This window comes from Hippichthys cyanospilos, chromosome 3 (genome assembly GCF_059441005.1).
Source record: "Hippichthys cyanospilos isolate Australia breed blue-spotted pipefish chromosome 3, RoL_Hcya_1.0, whole genome shotgun sequence".
NCBI classification, from domain to species: domain Eukaryota; kingdom Metazoa; phylum Chordata; class Actinopteri; order Syngnathiformes; family Syngnathidae; genus Hippichthys; species Hippichthys cyanospilos.
In genome coordinates, this window is record NC_142371.1 from 9,902,498 (window position 1) to 9,921,492 (window position 18,995).

General features: G+C 43.1%; 2 protein-coding genes across 5 annotated transcripts in view; one reads left to right on the forward strand and one right to left on the reverse strand.

Moving 5' to 3' along the window:
• Positions 1–1,734, forward strand: part of LOC148425719 (uncharacterized) — a 30,185-nt gene extending 28,451 nt beyond the window's left edge. For both annotated transcript variants that reach the window (XM_088409408.1, XM_088409407.1), the window contains exons 9-11: positions 892–974; positions 1,079–1,175; positions 1,289–1,734. In XM_088409408.1, the coding sequence (XP_088265534.1) occupies positions 892–974; positions 1,079–1,175; positions 1,289–1,456 (348 nt within the window). In that variant the 3' untranslated portion in view covers positions 1,457–1,734. The remainder of the gene's footprint in view (positions 1–891; positions 975–1,078; positions 1,176–1,288) is intronic.
• A 1,154-nt stretch (positions 1,735–2,888) lies between these two features.
• zfpm2a (zinc finger protein, FOG family member 2a) overlaps positions 2,889–18,995 on the reverse strand; it is a 136,415-nt gene continuing 120,308 nt past the window's right edge. For all 3 annotated transcript variants that reach the window (XM_088411081.1, XM_088411080.1, XM_088411082.1), the window contains 3 exons: positions 8,265–8,471; positions 6,783–7,010; positions 2,889–6,479 (listed from right to left, as the gene is read on the reverse strand). In XM_088411081.1, coding sequence (XP_088267207.1) covers positions 3,943–6,479; positions 6,783–7,010; positions 8,265–8,471 — 2,972 coding nt within the window. In that variant the 3' untranslated portion in view covers positions 2,889–3,942. The remainder of the gene's footprint in view (positions 6,480–6,782; positions 7,011–8,264; positions 8,472–18,995) is intronic.

Below are 18,995 nucleotides of genomic sequence, written 5' to 3' on the forward strand. Positions count from 1 at the left end.
TGCGAATTGAACATGTTCCCGAAGACGCCACTAGCCACAAACGCAACGCCTCCTGATATGTTCTTGTTTTAAAGTCCGCCGATAACATGCGCAGTTTGTGAGGCAGTGGCGGTTCATATTAACCGTGATTTTGCTGGCTATGGCTGATTAGGTCTTGTGCCTGGGAAGGCTCATATTTTCGACTTGTTCATAGACAGATGTGCCACGTTTCGAAGACAAAAGCAGTGACATTTCTGCATTAATGAGGTCCTAAAGGCTGTGCTTTTGGGTGTTTTACTAATGCCCCACTGTATATTAGCATTTACTCTATGTTGTGCAGACCAGTACTGTACACTCACTGGCCACACCACTAATTACACCAACACACGGCACAGTATATATTTTTTTGAATAACGCCTCTAATGGTCAGCCATTTAACATTGTGAAATGTAACATGCATGCAGCACGATCAACATTTTCATACATGGATTTTATGATGCAATGGCGTCTGCTCGTGGGTTTGTTTGGTCTCTTTGCTCGCTGCTGCCAGCCTCCCACCTACAATTTGATGGCAGTTGCGATGTGGGGCATATTTCAGCTTTTCAAGTATTACAGTTGTTGCCAAGGAGATAAGGACATCATTGTGCTTGAATTTTCCAAGGACGAAGAAAAGGTTTTGTAGACAAGCCAGTGAAGGTTAGAATGTGCACACAAGCTGGCCAATCTCAAGGGCATGTTCTAGAAGCGCTGTTGAACTGAACCGGAGCATACTTGTTTACTGCTACATTGTTTCCCCCAGACCTGACTGCATGACATTTTTCCCATCAACTTTAAAATGTAGAACTTAAACATGTTCTGTTATTTTCAGCTAGCTTATGTTTACATTGTGGGTTTTTTTTCCTCCTTCACTAGAAATACTTTTTAAGTAACCCTGCCCATCAAAGCAGTGCTGTGGATGAACATTACTTTCTGAATGAAAGTGCAGCTCAAGTAAGGTAAACTTTTTTTGACAGTACTTTCCTATTTTGTTTAGGTTGGATGAAGTGAGTCAGAAAAAAAACAACCCGTAACAGTGTATAATTTGTATTTGTTTTTAAAGGGACATTACGCGATATAAGCCCCTCTCAAGTAGGACCTCAGTAAGTGTGATCACGGGGGATTGCTTTGACCAGCAAATCCCAAACCACCTAAATCAAGTGAGTGTTTACTGGGAAATTCTATGCAGCATTTGTTTAGCATATTCCATGCTAAGATTAATGCTGGGACAATAATTTAAAATTGTTAATAAACTGTATTTTTCCCGCACCAGATGGTATCCAAGCTTCAAAAGAAGTTTCTGAAGGAGTCCTACCCATCAGTCGATCACATTCGCATAAAAGGAGAAGACCGTCGAATGATCTACAAGAAGCCATCTGCCATCAGCCAGCACCTCATGAAGCTAGTCAGCCAGCGACAAGCCGAACAGCACAGCCAATGACCCGTGGCCAAGATAAATGGAAAATATACTGAGACAGAACCATATACTGTATCAAATGTTCTGGTATAATTACCCGGTAAAACATTCAAGATATCATTTCTATTTTCCCTCTGGCATAGTGTGGAGATTATCTACAAGACCAGTGACGTTCATCGTGTTGTCAATTTACATTTTTTTTTTTTTTCCAAACTGTACTTGCTGTATTCCAAGTTCCAGTTGAGGATAACTGGAGGGTATTCAGCTTGATAAAATATTTGCTGTCTGGGACTCAAAAAATATCTCATCATCTCGGTTGTTATTCCAGCCTCTTTACCTGATTGGCTGGGACCAAAAATGAGCATTTATGTCTTATCATTGAAATGGCCGCACTGCTCAACCTGATATTTTGATATCATGGAGTTGTCTTAATATGCTAAAAGGTAATAGACGCACGGTAAGATATATTAAGTCGACACACTTTTTAACATGCTAGGTTATGTTCTATAAAAAATGTGATGCAGGTCAATCATTTAAAAACCTTTTCCACCATTGTGATCTGCAGCCTTTACATCTTACTGGGGGTGGGGGTGGGTGGGGGGGGGGGGCGCTAGGGGAAGTGAAATATACAACATCACAAATGTACACACATTTTTATAACTGCAGATGAGTCTGTGTCGGAACTAACCAAATTTATTTAAACTCATGTTAAATGGGAGTCAGCCCATTAACCCCAAAAAAAGTAAAGATTTTCTAGTGTCCGTTGTCATTGTTTAAGGGGTTGGGGGCTGTACAAAATAATCTTAAAACTGTCCCTTTATAATTCAAAACACTATGTTTAGTGCAAAGGCTGCACAATTCATGACCAAACAAGCTGACAAACCCTAGGCGAAACCATGGATCTAAATACCACCCCGCTGAAGACAGCGAACAGTGGCTGAGGGAGCTGACTAGAAGACACAATGGACCAGATAGTCAAGCGCTGTTGGAAACAATAGACCCAACAAGCATGACAGGAACACAAGAAAACATGTCACAACAAGATACAAATGTAAATATAATCTAGACAAATACAAATCATTACGGTTTGTTTATTTCTTGTCTGTCCCTGTTAATATTTTTCCATTGAGTTGTATTAATGATGGAAAAAGTTTGGCATCTAATGATATCATGCCGCAGAAACTGAGCATTTGGACAGGTGTGTGCAAACTTTTTTTTTTTTTTTTTTTTACAGTGTATGCTGAATTCCTCAGTTGCCAATAGGTTTTCAGAAGAATTGAGTCAGATGACAAAGACTTCTGCAATTAATAATCTCCAGTATCACAGACAAGTCCAGAATAAATATGTTGCATTTTTGCTGTAATTTACTTGCCTACAATTTATGATGTAGATTCAGTCATTGGACACAAAAGTTGAATAGTATCAGTTCCTGTTAAATAAAAAGCCAACATCAGAGTTTATCCTGAGGATTTAAGTTTAATTATGACACCACATCAAAATAAAAATTTCCAACAGATTTGGAATTTAATTCCATCCATATACATGCATAGCAACCACATTTTAAGAAACATGTTCTCCCATTATCAGGACACTGGAATGATAATCGGAATTCCCACTGACCTCCCACCCATCTTATTTGTTAGCAATAAACATAATTTTTTTTTTTCCCCAGTGGGGTAGCAAATAATTATATGCACGGTCCCCATTTCATAATACTGCTTTCAGTAATGTTCCCTCATTTACAAAGTATTGCATTGAGAGCAAATTTTCAAAAAGGGAGAGCAAAGTGTATCATTAAACAGAAATACGAGTACTATACAAGAATGCTGCCATCCTTATGAAAACATCCACATCTGGTTCGAAGAAAAAAGACAGACAAACAGCCACATAGGAATGCAAAGCCATGTGTATATGCCGAAATGCGGAAAGAAGTTTTGCGCCCGTTGGCCGCCACCGAGTGGTTAACAAGCCGTCAGTAGCAGTCTGCATTCTGCATTTGCGGCATATACTGAATTTGCTACAGCAAATAAGAATACACAAGTGCCTCAGTAGCTATTTTGTGTCTAAAATGCATCTCATTTTTGTATTGTTTATTGTTTCATTGAGCCTACATTACAATGTAAACAATGTGTGTGCTACACAAGAATGACTATACAATAACATTACAAACAACTCTGATATAAATTTCATCTCAATTTAAATTAAAATCACTACTCATTAATACTGATTGCAAAATAAATTAATGTGAAAGTGGCACCAATATTATTCTTGATTCGTTTTTCTTCTCTCTTTTTCTTTTCTTTTTCAACCAATGTTTTTTGCATGTTCAGTCTTAAAACGACAGTAGGAGCCTCTCTTGATTGTCCACAAGCAGTTTGTAGCACTGCGCGATGCACTATTCCAGACACAAAGAGTGTACCAAAACAAATGAAGAAAAAGGGGAGGAGGGGGGGGGGGGGCATGTGATGGGGACTGGGAAGAAAGAGGTTTGAGTGGAAGAATCCGTCTTCTCATTTAACATGCTCGGCAGCATGTGACGAACAGTAAAACTTCTTATGGGTAATAAAGTTTGACAGGTTGTTGAACTGGATATCGCAGAGGCGACAGTACTTGCTACTTCCGGAGCCGTTCATCCCTTTATTGGCCGGGGGTGCGGCGTCCTCGTTTGGGGACTTGGAGGAAGGTGACATGTTCTCGTTGGAGTCCGCCGGGTTCTCCGCGGCCCACGTCGGCGAGGGATTAGCGGCTTGGCCATCTGGCTGGGGCTGGTTCTCCTGTTGCGGCGCCGTGCCCGAACGTTCTTCCGGCTTATGTCCCCCGTTGACAATGACCATGCCGCGGTTTTTGGGCAGCAGGGGGAGAGGCTCCTTGCCAGGATGAGGGCAGCCATTAGAAGCAGGCTGTTGGGCCGCTTCCCTCGTTGTTCCCGCCTCACCTCCGTTTCCTCCCCCGTTAACGCTCTGCTCCTGTTCGCTGGCCTCTCCCTGCATCACTGGTCCTCCGCTCACATAATCGGTCGGCTTGATCCCAAAATACGGCGATATTTGCTCGGAACCTTTCATCTTCTTTATTGCTCCTGGATAAAGGCAGTGGGGCAGATACATGTTCTTGTTCTCCTCTTTCGATGGCAAGAGCGGGGGTTCGGCAAAAGGCTTGAGGCTCGGCACGGGCCCCAGGTGAGGTGGGAACAGGCCTCCGTTCTGCACCATCACCTTCCCGTTGCTATTTTTTTCACATTTGCCCGGGCTCTTGTCGTAGGTCTCACCGGGGTTGTTATTGCCTTCGGTCTTCACATCTGGGAACAAGGTGGCGTCCGAGCCGCCTGTCTCGTTATGTGACTGTTGTTGATGGGGCTGTTGTGACAGTGGGGCGGGAGGGGCTGCAGTAGCCGGGCAAAAGTTCTGTTTGTGCGCCAAGTAGTTCTCCACTTTGTTAAAACTTATTTTGCACACTGCGCATTCGTGGTAGTCCAACAGTCTTTTGGGAGAGCTACATGTCTTATCGGAGAGGAGGGAGCACTTTTTGCTGAGATCGATGGGGGCATCCAACTCTTGCGGGTCCGCCGTGTTGCATTTAGGAGTCAAAATAGGTTTCGTGATAGTCAGAGAAGCCTCCAGGTGTTTGGGGACCATACCAGGAAAGAGGTCACAGCGGGGGTGGAAACGGTCGCCGAGGCCGTCCACAGCTTCTTGGGACGTGCAGGGATTCATGGGATGGACCCCGAGGAAACCCGGCTGTCCCATCGGGGGCCTTTGATGGTCCGGGTCCGGTAGACACAACTCATACATCTTTCTTCGCTTACGAGTTCTCATGGTCCTCTGCATGGAGGGCACCTTGCTGGAAGACATGCGCTTCATGGGCGGGTCGTGACGCGTGGCGCAGTAGTACTGCTTGTGTACCATGTAGGTCTCGTGGCGGCTGAAGGTGATATTACAGGCGTCGCAGGTGGTCTTGCTCGGGTCGTTGTCACTCTCCACTAGACCGGTGCTGGGGCTTTTCCCCTCCATCTGTTTGCCGTTCAGCCTGTCTTCGACTCCGGTCGGCGTGGACACCTTCTTCACCTGCCCCGATAGGTCCTTCTCGGGCGCTTTGGCCCCGGCGTTGATCATGTCCAACACGCTGGAGTTGAGGCAGGCTGACTGCATGAGGTGACTATCGCCTTCAGCGGGGTGGCAGCCGGTCAACATGCTTACAGAGGAGTGGCCACTATTCGGACTCACCGACTCGGGGACCTTGTCCGAAAGGGCGGAGAAGTCAGGTGACTTTGCCATGTGTTGCCAGCGGCTGTTGCAGTAGTGCTTCTTGTGGACCAAATAGTTGTCCAGATTGCTGAAGGTGATATTGCATTCAAAACAGGTGGCTCCTTTGGGCATAAGCGGGCTGTAGATGACCGGGGGGTAGCTGTTCCCTCCGTGACGTAGTCTCCGGTGAACTAGCTCTGACATTTTAGCGAGAATCTCCGAAGCCTGCGGGACCACCGAAATGTCTTGGGAGAAAGCTAACTGAGACAAGAAGGGTCCCATGGGAAACGTAGGCATGTTATGCTGCACCGGGGAAGAGGCCAGGCGAGGGCTGGAGGGCTCAGATTTGATCCTCGTGTAAGAAAAACTCGCTTTGCTGCCTGGGTGGGCATCTCCCTTCTGAGCGGACAGCATGGGCTTCTTCTCAGCCTTGTCGGCCTCGCCGTCTGCGCCGGTCTCCTTGGTGAGGGCCCCTTTGGGGCTTCCCAGCAGAGCATCCTTCCTGTTGGCCGGCTCGGTGCAGGCCTGCTGCTGCTGCTGCTGGAGGCTTTCCTCAGACCCCCTGGGGGAATGCTCGGTGGCGTCGCCTTCCCTGTGAAGTTTGTTGCCATGTCCATGTAAGTCCTGATGCTGTAAGAGTTCCCTGTGGCTCTGAAAGCTGATATGGCAGTGATTGCATCTGAAGGCCGCCTGTGACAGGTGAGACATGATGTGATGCTGGAATGTAATAAGAGAATCTGCCGTGTAGTTACAGATTGTGCATTTCAAGCTGGTGCCAGGAGGGAGGCTCTCTTCCATTTTGACACCTGTGAAAGAGATAAAAGGAACAACCTCAGAATCTCGCCTCCCAGTTCTTCTTTGGAGTTAACTGTACAAACCATCAAATACTCATGCATTATGCCAAGGATGTGCCTATGCTCTTGATTTTTATTTGCTGACGGATATATTGTCATCGGTGCTAGCTGAGCTGATGGGAGGATAGGTATATTCCAAAATCCTGTCACTTCCTCTCTTGAAATTGTACATTATTAAAACAAAAGTAGCCATTTCTTCCAAGATTCAAATAAAAGTCAATCAAAATTCATACTTTCATTTTTGGTGTGACTCACCACTATGTGAAGTGGTCAGGTGCATCTCCAGGGCCCTGGCCCCCGGAAAGGTCTTGTTGCATTGTGGGAAGGGGCACATGCTGGGGGTCTGGTGGGGTCCAGTGTCGTTGTCTTCGACAACCGTCTCGGGTTCCCTTTGCCGCCCACTGCAATAGTACATCAGATGGGCCTGCAGATTCCTCTCACTGCGAAACCAAATCCCACAAGCTTTGCAGGGGAAGATGTCCTCTGGGGGAGCACAAACAGGAAACTGGTAAGCTACAGAATGCACAATTTAAACTCGGGATGTTCAATACCGCTTTTTTCAGACCGATAACAATACTCAAATAGTCAGCGTTAACAATACAGTATTGACATCAATAATGTTTTTGACACACAAAATGTACCCCCCAAACTGATGATGTGATTTTACAGAAAGACCTACTGTATATACTCTAAAATAGAATTTTTCATGAAATTAATGGCAATTTTATATTCTTCTAACGTGTAATTTCTCTGCGATCGCACAACTGCTCCACTAGTAAATCTAATAGTATTAGTAAATCTAATTGAATGCTTTTCAGTGCCATGACTGGAATAGCATATTTTTCTTTTCAAATGAAGAGCAAATGGATCGGAATGTGATGCAACTTATTTTTAAATTTTGTACAATGTTAAATCCCTTTATTTGGTAAGGTTTTGTGGGGATGCACCTTGTCATGAATGAGGCAATTTTCAGCAAATGAGCCAGAGGGAAAATAGATGATGGTACATGAATGATCTATTGGAGTTGCTGAATAAAATATGCCTATTGACAACAAATGTAGCTCCAAAACTTTATTAAGCAGTCATGGATGGCTCAGAACTCTTTTAAGGTTTGTTTTTTTCCATCAAAAAATTCTTTGCGCATGATAGAGAACACGTTATATCCTATATATTTTGCAAGGGGTACATCATTGAAAAAAGGTTGATAACCACTACTTGAAAGGACACAGGGGTAGGACAAATAAGCGTGCTGGACCCATGGCACGCATCCTTTCAATTTAACCAAAGCCCGTGTTCCAAAGCTTTCCCTCCAAATTCTTAGCTGCTGCGTATTGCTGCATTACTACCACTGGGTTTGTGCCCTTTCTCAAGGGCAAACAAGAACACTGGACCATCTGCTTACCTCCCTGTTGAGCTGAACCCAGATAGCCCTTGCTAAGTAAACAAGCGCACTATTTGCATGAGGCCTGTATTTTGCAATTAACACGTTAGTCCGATCCTCTGAGTGTTTATGTGAACCCAAAACTTGAAGGTCGTTGGTTCTTATCTCCAATACAGAGACTCATCTGGGTTAATCTACGCCTTGTGGAGACGACGCTCCTTGTTAAGCAGGTGGCTATGGGCAAAACATGTGTGTGCGCGCACAAATGGAAGCGCACGTTTGTGTGTGTCTAAACAAAAGCGGCGCTCGTCCCATCGCAGAGCAGTGTACGTGAGCTATGGCGGGTAGACACTTACTGTTGACAATTGCGGTGGGGAGGATGGAAGCCATTGCAGCCTGCTGCGGCAAGAGCTGGATGCTGTCCAGCAGCCTGGCTGGGTACATGCCCTCGCTCAAAGACATGTGGTTGACTGCCTGCAGACGCGAGTCAAAGTCAACTGCAAACGCCACCAGCTCTTCGCCCTCCATCATGTTCTTGGTGGTGGTGCACCACAGTTGGCCACCTGAACAAAACGGCCACAGAGATGTTTAGGCGCTTGCTGTGCGAGAAACTTGAATGCATGCACAGAGAATAAATGATAACAAAAAGATAGTCAATGCAGGGTATGGGTGGCTGTATTACACTGAGAAAAACTGGATCATGTGTCCTCTTGGAAGCCAAGTGGTGTCAGCCCAACTTAGCGCCAACACTCACCAATTCAAAGATTGTACAATACCGTGGCATCAAGACAGCGCTAATGTATAGCAACAATGTAAACTTCTGCCAGTTTTATTTTTGCCAGTCCGAGCTTGTATCCAAGATTTATAAGAAGACACAATCAAGGGTAGCTGTTTATCCACAAAACAATTAGTCAAAAGTAGACTTTACATGATCAGGATATTGGGGGCGATCGTTGATCAACAATATGTCTACTTAAATAACAAAGAGGGCAAATTTCCTGTCCTGTACTTTCATTTTGGCTATGGGCAACATGTACATTACAAAACTATGGTATGCTATTTCTAGAGTATTAACAAAAATATGTGTATGATACTTGTAAAATTAATCATTTTTACATGGCTTAAACAATCTTTGCCATGCCCAGAACTGACAGAGATGCAACATCAATGACCTGTGGCCCTTGTCACCTGAATTTTTTTCTGATGAAAAAAGGGGAGAAAAAAGATGACTTAATATAGACCATGTTTTTGGCTGTATTTAGAGCATAAGGTAAGATAGGATGAGCTAAGAGGCTGAAAGGCATTCAAGTTCAGTCAAGTCAACCGAAAACTTGAGATGAAAATAACAGCTGCGATGACGATCCATAATTCCACTACTATACAGTCATGAAATTACTTTACAACATTAAGTAAACACCGAAATTAAAGAATTGGCGCATTGATGAATTGTCTATCAAATCAACTTTCAAACTAATGCAAATTAAAGGCATAATGTTGCACCTGAAAGCATTGATCAATGACATCGGCTATCGAATCAAGTATTGTCCGATCACAATCGAGCCAAGTAGAATCTTGGCTTTCTAATCTAAGACTTTACAAAATCTAAGAAATCTAAGACTTTACAAAACGTAAAGTCTTATGCAAACTCATTCACTGCCACTGATGGCTGTAGGCATCAATATTAATTTTTACTAGGCTTGCCGTGAATTACTTCACTCATTTGCTATATGAGTTTAACCCGGCTGGCAATGAAAATGTTAATATACAGGCACCATCGGGGTTACGGAAAACATTTTAATCGATGCTGAAATCTGAATTTTGGAAAAAAACAGAAAACAAAAACAGAGCTCCTCCCAAGGCCTTCGCAAAGTCACCCAGGCTGTTTTCCTTAAGAACATTGAAATAGGTCCTCCATATTTAAACGTCACGTCTCGGTAGTAGCCATTCATTTTAACATCTTCTGAACGTATTCATTAAGTTATAAAGAAGGAGGGGGCTGGGTTTGAATGAGGCGAGGTAGAAGAAGAGAGCAAAGGCTTTAGCTCAGATAATATTTATCTCAGCAACATGACAGGTTTTTCAGATGCACTCCATTTTCCATTGAAGAGATTAAAGTTTTTAATATGACTATTTACAGAAATCTGGCTGGAGAGATAACAACAAACTATGATACGCTCCCGCTAAATGGCAGAATTAGGACATTGTTTCTGTGGAAAGCTGGACAATTAATTAAAGCACGCTGTTAGCTTTCAAAGATGTGCAAACATACCATCGCAGTGTCAGGCTGAGAGGGGAAGTGATTTGAGCCCTAGCTGATGCGGAATAAAGAGTCCTGAGGAGCGGCGTGAAGGCGGGCGGGGGGGGGGGGGAGGGGGGGGGGGTGCACTGAGAAAGCCCTCACACATGTGTAACACTGATTACTCATGTTTACAATGTAAACGTTTTATAAGGTTTATGTAATTTACATAAACCTTATAAAACGCTAGGTTTAAAACCGCCCGTAAACAGCACACAGGGGCTCTCGATGAAGACAATTGACTTCATCCAGGTGGATTTTGAAGAAGTGGAAGCCCAAATTCATAGCATTGTACCATATTGATTCATCGTTATAATTTTCAAGTGGGTCTGGCCCCATTATTATTTGGATGCAAAAGGGAAGGTTTCACATTAAGCGCTTCCTATCTGGAGCATTGAAAATTAGACCATCACAAATGTGTCATAGAAGTGAAATAGTATTAAAATATGCCACCCATGTCTGCAGCCTTACTCCCTTTGAGTGTGTGTGTGTGTGTGATTCTATGTGTGTGTGCGCGCACGTCACACATTTAAATAGCGGTGCCTATCTGTCGGCCAATCGACTGTGACGAGACACACACTTCAGGGCGCTCCACTTCATCGTTTTGATTCTGTCATACCGCACACTGCCTGGAGAGGCCCTTTGAATTTTTATCTCCTAATTAAAATAACAAAACTCCTCTCTACTGTCTGCCCAAGTTACAATCAAGGTAGATACAAACGGTGACTGACAATGAAGGGGAATATATCACAGCCGTAGCCACAAAAGTTTCTCTCCTCTGTAGCGATCTCTTCAGTGACGACACGTGCATACCTTACAAAGAGAATTATGAACAAGGTCCCTCATGCCGAGATACAAATCAGTGTTTTAGGATCAATGACTATCAAAGACAGTGCAGACTTCTCAGCTAAAAGGAGGCAGATTATGCCGAGTGTGTAGAAATGTTTTACTGCTTTTGACAGCGGAATATGCAGCCAGATTGTATCCCTTCAGCCAAGGATGTGACAGTTCCATCTGTTGTGTGCACAAATGCTGGAAATGGGTATCAGAACTGAATGTACCACTTTTTCAAAGCTAAACAAAACACTAAAGCAGCATTCTGCTGCTTTTGGTCATTTGCGATTTGTGTTGAAATTGCTAGATTATGGTTTCAAGTATAGTCCAATATATTCAGTCACTTTATGATCACTCGCGCACAGGAGAATATCCACTAAAAAGGTGACAGTATTTAAAAGAAAAAAAAAATCAATTTTCCATCCATTTTCTAGAGCCGCTTATTTTCACTGGGCTTGCAGGCCTGCTGGTGCCTATCCCAGCTGACTATGGGCAGCAGGAGGTCGACAATTGCATGACAGCCAGTGACAAACAACCATTCATGCACCCAATCACACCTAAGGACAATTTAGTAAGTCAATACACCTGCCATGCATGTTTTTGGAGTGGGGGAGGATGCCGGAATGCCCGGAGAGAACCCACGCGGGCTCGGGGAGAACATGCAAACTCCACACACGAAGGCCTAATCGAGGTGGTCCTTGAACTGTGAGGCGGACATGGTAACCACTGCTTAAGGCCCCAAATGCAATGTCTTTATTCTTAATTTTTTCACCTATATTGTGAAATAAGACTGAAGGGATCTGGACCATGTTGCAACATGTAAGAAATAATTTGAAAATTTTAACAAAATTACGCAAACCAAAATTGGATAGTAGGAAACTTTTGCAGGCTGGCAGCTTTGCATATGTTTGTTATTTTCTGATTAAGCTTTTTACAGCTGTGCAAGAGCTAATAGCTTGAATATCTCAAGCCTTAATATCCTTGAGACTGTTTGTATATAAGGTATATCCAAACAGTTACTGTATTCCTTAAACCAGAGGTTCTCAAAGTGGGGCCTGGCAGCAGGGGCCAGTGAAATAATTTAGGTTATTAATAAAGAAATACACATTTGTGCCAATTTCATTTAATTTTTTATTAAATTGCAATGTATTCATGACTCTTCAATAAAGCAATCAAGTCAACCAGTATGTATTTTTAAAAATGCAATCATTTTGAAATTTGGCAAGTAGACCCACGCACTGCACGTCACCATCAAAGAGCTTGATAATCACTAAATATTTGGAAGCAACCTGTTTGTGAAAAATAGACCCAATTTCTGATAAGGAAGCATGCATTTTGCAATATTTGTTTTGTAAACTTCAGTATGGCTGAAAAGTAACATATACCTGCCAAATTGAATATGTTGATGAAAAAAGGGCACTTATGTTTGGCTTGAATGTCTTTGTTTTGTTTTGTTTCTGCAAACAAATAATGGGGGTCCTTGCAAAATGTATCTTCCAAAAAGGGGTCCCCGACTCCAAAGTTTGAGAACCCCATTTGAGAACCCCTGCCTTAAACAATGCATAATGATTTATTTGGAATATATTTATGTTTTAAAGTATTAATATACCCATTGACATTGGCAGTGGTTTCTATTTTCATGGTGAATTAGTTGAATATGGGAATGAAATAAAAACAACAAATGTCTAATTACGTGACGCACCTTATTTACAGCATATTGAAAAAAAAAAAAAACTGTACACAGGCAAACACATCGCATCATAGCGCAAGACAAAGTACCACGGATACCTTGTTTCCAAAGATGACGATATGAATCGCGAAACCAGGTGAGGCGGCGGCGATAATAGCGTAATTTGCGCGGATGAATGCACGAGGAGCGAGGTCAAGAGCGAGAGCGAAAGAGCAAACGTAAGTCAAGAAACTGGGCGAAAAGGCTGGGAAAAGTGCAGCTTGTGATTTGCACTTGTTTGCCTGCTAACTGTCTGCACTGAGCTGCCTTTGTGCAGTGGCCAATGCAGTTGGAATGAAGGCTATTGTCTAAATCCTCCTGCAGAGCACCTGATAAAAGAATAAAGAACTATGACATATTCTAAAAACAATGGAGGAATTAAGGAGAGACAATAGGCCAGCTGCCTCATTAAAACAATCAAAACGGCATCCTGTACGTGGTCCAGATAATTAAAAACCACTGCTTCCTAAAGTCTCTCAATACCATATCCAGCAGCTCACTGAGGCCCGGAGACGACGGCTCTGCTGGCTAAATGCCCTCTTCCCTTCTTCCTTTTGATTAATGCTTTATTTGAACGCACAGTTGAAGATGAGCGTATGAGGGGAATTCATGAAACACATTTATAATGCAAACCCTTTCCCCCTCCGTAAGTACTTACAAACTAATCAAACGTCTCAGGATGAATCACTTGGGGCATGTGCCACAAGAGATTTCAAAGTGCAGACATCACAGGGCATTTTTGTTTTAATTTCCTCAAGTTAAATGACTTTATATGAAAACGCTTAAACGGAACAGAATAGGTACAGTATCTACGGGGGAGGCAGGGCAAAGTGAGATACACCAGCCGGATGTTTTTATTTTTTGCTCCCTGCAAACAGCTCGGCGCCACCATATCTTAATGAAGTCGCAAACAAATCTCATGCCTTGTGCAAAGCTGCGAGACAACAAAGCGGCAGAAATAACAGAAGGGCTCGGATAATTAAACTGGCCTGAAGACAGGTATTCAAATGTTGGTGTGTAAACAGCGCAACTCTTTTAATAGTTGAGCTGTAAAATGCGTAGTTAAGCACATCAGCACTTGCCTCTCCCATCTGTCCAAACACATTAACATTGCAGAGGCCATTACGGATCTGGAGTACAGTCGCACACAGGACAGCGCCGCATCGATGGAGCTCATGGGAAAAGGAACAGAAGCCCAGGAATGCATCATATGTCATTTATAACAAGGTGTACTGGCTTGCACTTGTAAAAATTACTTAGAGTGGAAGTCAAAAGCACCTCGGCTCGATTTGGAACGCCACCAACGTTTAGGGGTGGGGTGGGCGGGGGGACAGACGACATCATTGAGCAGTAAAGAACTCGGCATGTATGTTACGCTTTTTGTCTCAACAGGGGCGATCTTGAGAGAAGACCAGAAATTACATGAGGAATCTCCTATTTGTGACACAAATCGACAGATTAAAATGATGTCAGTCGTTTTTCCAAATTAAAATCTCATGTTTTTATTGTCTTGGTATTGAAATAGATGCTATATACTTATCTAACCATTTTCAGCTGTAAAAAGGTCATATTTTGCCTAGAATTAATCTCTTAACTAAATCATTTTTCAACTTCAAATAATGCCTTTGAAAACACATCTTGTCATTTGCTGTAGCGTGAAAATGACATCGACACATTCCAGGGCTGGAGTATGAACCAATCATGGCTCCCTGTTTGCCATGATTGGGCACGTGACATTCGCAAACTGAGCTGTGATTGATTGTTTGCTTGTCGTTTTCAGTCAACAGAAGGTGATTTTTTTTGCAAGAAATTTTCGTCAAACATTTAAAAACATTTAAACATTTAAAAAAACCTACTTATTTACAACTGAAAATGACAAAATAATTTTAGTATCTATTTTACAAAATATTCAATCGAAGCAAGCTTGTTAAATTATCAAGAGGAGGAAAAGTTTGTAACCTGTGATTTTGACGCTGTCTTTTGGAGCCTAATTTGGATTGTTAAGACGTTGTTCTTTGTGTTGGCTATCCAGGCGCGAGCAGCACTAGGCTCTCATCACTTTTGGCTGGGCGCTACCGGTTGCTCTTAATTGTGAAGTGAAGCCAGTGGTGCCTTAAGCTGTAGTGAAGGCTGTAATTAAAGACCTAAGTCTTCTTGTCTTCAAATCAGCTCCAACTCCTCCTGGTCAAATGGGAACAAGCTCCAAATACCTACGAATATCAAGTAGCTGTGCATGCTGTTTAAATGCCAGTTTTTTTTTTATTTTTTTTTTTATCCATTTTAAATGAAGTCTCATCGGAGGTCAAGTCAACGTTCTATGATTAATCACTAACGGATGGATGGCTAATATCTGCATCTGCACCTGACAGCGGACGGCGCATTGACAAGCTAAACAAATCCTCCTCATGAATACTGGTAAATATTTGGGCTGTTGGTGGACGGCTCAGTTGCACACACTCGGGTGACTTGTCGCTGTCACGCCATTGTCACAGTCAGTGCAAGCGGAAAGGAAAGGAGCCCACTAAGACGAGGATGCTACTCATAAACTTTCACTTGTTCACTGTTATTCACGATATACCAAAGTCAAATTTGCAGACTGGTAGTTGTTTAAGCGCCGGCGGCTTCAACTCTGGCTCAGGGTTAGGGCGGCCACTAGGAGGCACTCTTCTCAAATTCAAGCAGCCGCAAGTGGACGTTGATGCTGTCTGTGATGATGCGAGATTGAGCCCACAAGCCAGTGGAGCAAGTGTGCGTTTACATATTTTCTTGTAGGCGAAGATGAATTACATTTGGATCAAGAAGCCACCTTCCACACACAAAATGCATATAACATGCGTCTGAATAACATGAAAAGTGACGGCTATTTATTTCTCTGAAAAAATAAAAAAGACAGCTTCTGCACATTTTATTTTCATTCAATATTAAAGCAGAGAAACACTGGTAGTGCATTTGTTTTCGGGATGATGGTTACAGAAATACAGCTTGCAACGGCTCCACAAATGCCATTTTTAGCATCTAGTATTTTGCTTGACTTACTATAAGATAGTGACTATTCTAAAGTAAATTACATGCAGGTCACATTCTGCAAATTTAACTGTTCTTTATGGAGAGGATACAAACCTTACAGTATACACTCACATACAATTCCCATTGCACTTTACTCGAAAATGCCTGTGAAAAGACATTCTTAATAATAGTTCAAAACATTAAAAGATGATAATTGAGCAGAGATATGATGTCCAAATGAAATTTGACACAAACACATTTCTCTGGCTAGTCTCTGGAGATATTTTGTACAACTTGAATGATTCTGCCAGGGGATGCTTGCCTGCTAATAGTCTTATAATAATTCTGAAGGAGGACATAACAGACGTGAACGTCAATCTATTTCGCTATTAGAGTGCAAACAAGTCGAGGATTTCTAGTATAATTTGCCATTTAAAAATACTTCTTTCCAATTACGCATTAAATTGAAAAAAGGAATATTTCACACTTTAAGCAGCGTCAATTTATGCCGATCTCAAGAGGAAACCTTTTAATAAGCATGTTACTCGCTGGGTTTATTACAATTATTTTCTTGTTTTATTTTTCAAAAGCAAATGAATTGTTCTCGCTGCACATGTGATAAAGTAAAGAGGGCAATTTCAACTTTGGGTTGAAATGGATTCTGTGCTGTCAGTCAGACAATAGCAGTTACAGATTCCTATACTGCATGCTGCTTCCTCTCATTTGCACACCCCAACCCCCCTTTCTCTTTCCCTGACTCTCATGCACACACAACGGGGGTGGGGGTGGAGGTGGGGGGGGGGGACTGTTTTAGCGAAGCTCTCTGCTTTCTCTGCTTTCTTCTTTTTTGGACAGGTCCGTCTCACTGAGGACTCTATTAAGCATCCCTCGCTGCGGGTAGCTCTGCTCATGTCCTGGTTGTGGCTAGTCGACATGTGTTTACCGCGGCCCCTGCTGAGGCGGCAGGCTCGTCGCAAACCTGTCCAGACCAAGCCACACTAATGGGACCAAAAGACCCCTCGTTGACAGGACACGATTTGATTGACTACCGATGATGCAGATGCCTCATTTCCGTCCAGCTGTGGCCCACATAGCCCCCCCCTCCCCCATGGGTTTGAGGACGCATGTGAAGGGCTCACGTTGCAGAGTATTTATTTTATTATTATTATTTTCATTCTGGGAGAGCAGCAAAGCCACTGCCACGTGCCTCAGTGCCTTCTCCAACATGGCTCCGGCCCTACACCACATGGGCTGGCTGGCCGTTCTGCGTGTGCGTGTGTGTGTTGGGGGTGGAGAGTGTATGTGTGGGGGTGTATGGTGGATGCCAGCCTAATGCAAATGCTCGCCGTTTAAAAACTGGGAGCCTCTCTCTTGCCTTGTCTCTCCCCTTTGGAGAGATCTACTTTTGGCCTTCTGGTGCTGGCAGTTATTTTCTTACTCCAGAAGGACTGAGCCACAGAGATGCACCTGTCATCCACTTCGGATTCAGACATTATTGTTTCGGTCGTGAAGCTTGGGGTTTGCTTGCTGAATGTGTTAATTTATGCTGATTTGGAATTAAACACATTTAAAACAGTTTGTTTTCTATTTGGCCGCACGGCCTGTGTTATACATGCCCTCTGTGCCCGGCCTCACTGTATTTCTACATATTGATTTGCATGTGATCATTACACTTTTTTTTTTGTAAGGAAAGGGATAATGTGGGGCTAAAAGGCCTAATTGTGTCTGTCATTGTGTCTCGGTAGCTGCTGCGTTGGGGAGCACATTCGGTGCTCTAGCTCATTGCCATTCAGTCGTCCTGGCAAGCCCCATGCTGCCCCAGGTATCACCACGCGGCCATCTGGAGCCAACATCTGTCCCTCTATTGATCACAAGGGTTTAGCACTTGATCAAACAGACTGCGACAGGAAATTGCTCTTTTCCCCACAGAAAAGGCCAAACGCCTGCGTGAGGGTAATAGAGTGGAACTCCGATGCAGTAGCAGGGCAGTGGGCACGCAGGCGGGCACGGCTGCTTCCACTGTGGAGGTGTTTAAATCTAATGCATCATCATCAACATCCTGTTCACAAACCCCGGATAAAGAATGCAATAGCGACCTATTCTTTCAGGTTCTCTCTATTCTGTCGCTTCACAGTTTGACGGAACGTTCGTAATCTGATCTCTGCACGCACCACCAGCTACCAAGGCAAAAGGACGTCTCTGTTGAAAATGCGTCTTTTTGTCAATAATTCAAAACTAATGTCCGTCACATAAACCTGGTTTTGTGATGTTCCATGATGTATGGCAGTTAAATCTATGTTGTTGTTTTCTTTTCAGATCAATTATGTTGTTTAAAATGTGAAAGTTCACAAAAGTGGCTAGAGGTCTGACCCGACAGGAGCATGCCCAATTTTTTCGACTACAAGCCACAGATGCTGTAGCGGTAAGTTTTGCGCGACGGTTCTTGATTGTTTTATCGGTAATTTGAGCATGTCTTCCTTTAATGGTGCTCCATCATCTTTTCACTTGAACAACAGATCTCATGTGCGTGTGTGTGTGTGTGTGTGTGTACATATATATATATATATATATATATATATATATATATATATATATATATATATATAAAATATTTGTGTGTGTGTGTGTAAAAGAGAAATAAACACTATACCAAATACACTAGGGTTGCATCCCTATTTATAATGGCTTAAACAAACTAGGTGAATGATGCTAGCGCTAAAAGTAAGCTGCTGCCCTGGAGTGTCTACTCACTATTGATTCCCGAATGTTTACTACACTCAGTAGTGGCTCTCTCCGCTCCGGCATGCTTTTCAGGAACTCAGTGCAAAATCATGTTTTGCAAGTAGGGACAATTTCATACTGAAGGTGACATTTATTCAGCATTGTCGAACATATTTAATTGTTGCTGCAGAAAGAAAGATATGTTTCCTGTTGCCTACAGTGGTTGGATCGTCCTTTGGAATATGATGCAAATTTGGGATGAAGAAACTAATTCCTTCCTTGCACCTAGGAACACCCCCCCACCCCCTCCCCTCAATCCTCCGCCAGCCTCCATCCTCCCCAGACACGAGGATTCTGATTAATCGAGTGACCGCCCCTCGTTTTGAATTTTACACAATCTCACAGTGCTACGGTGAGACGTGCGAGGTGTTTCGCCACTTTTGGCAAGCTGAAAAGCTGTAGCCCAAGGAAGAACCAGCCGAAAGTATAAGGGGGAAAAAA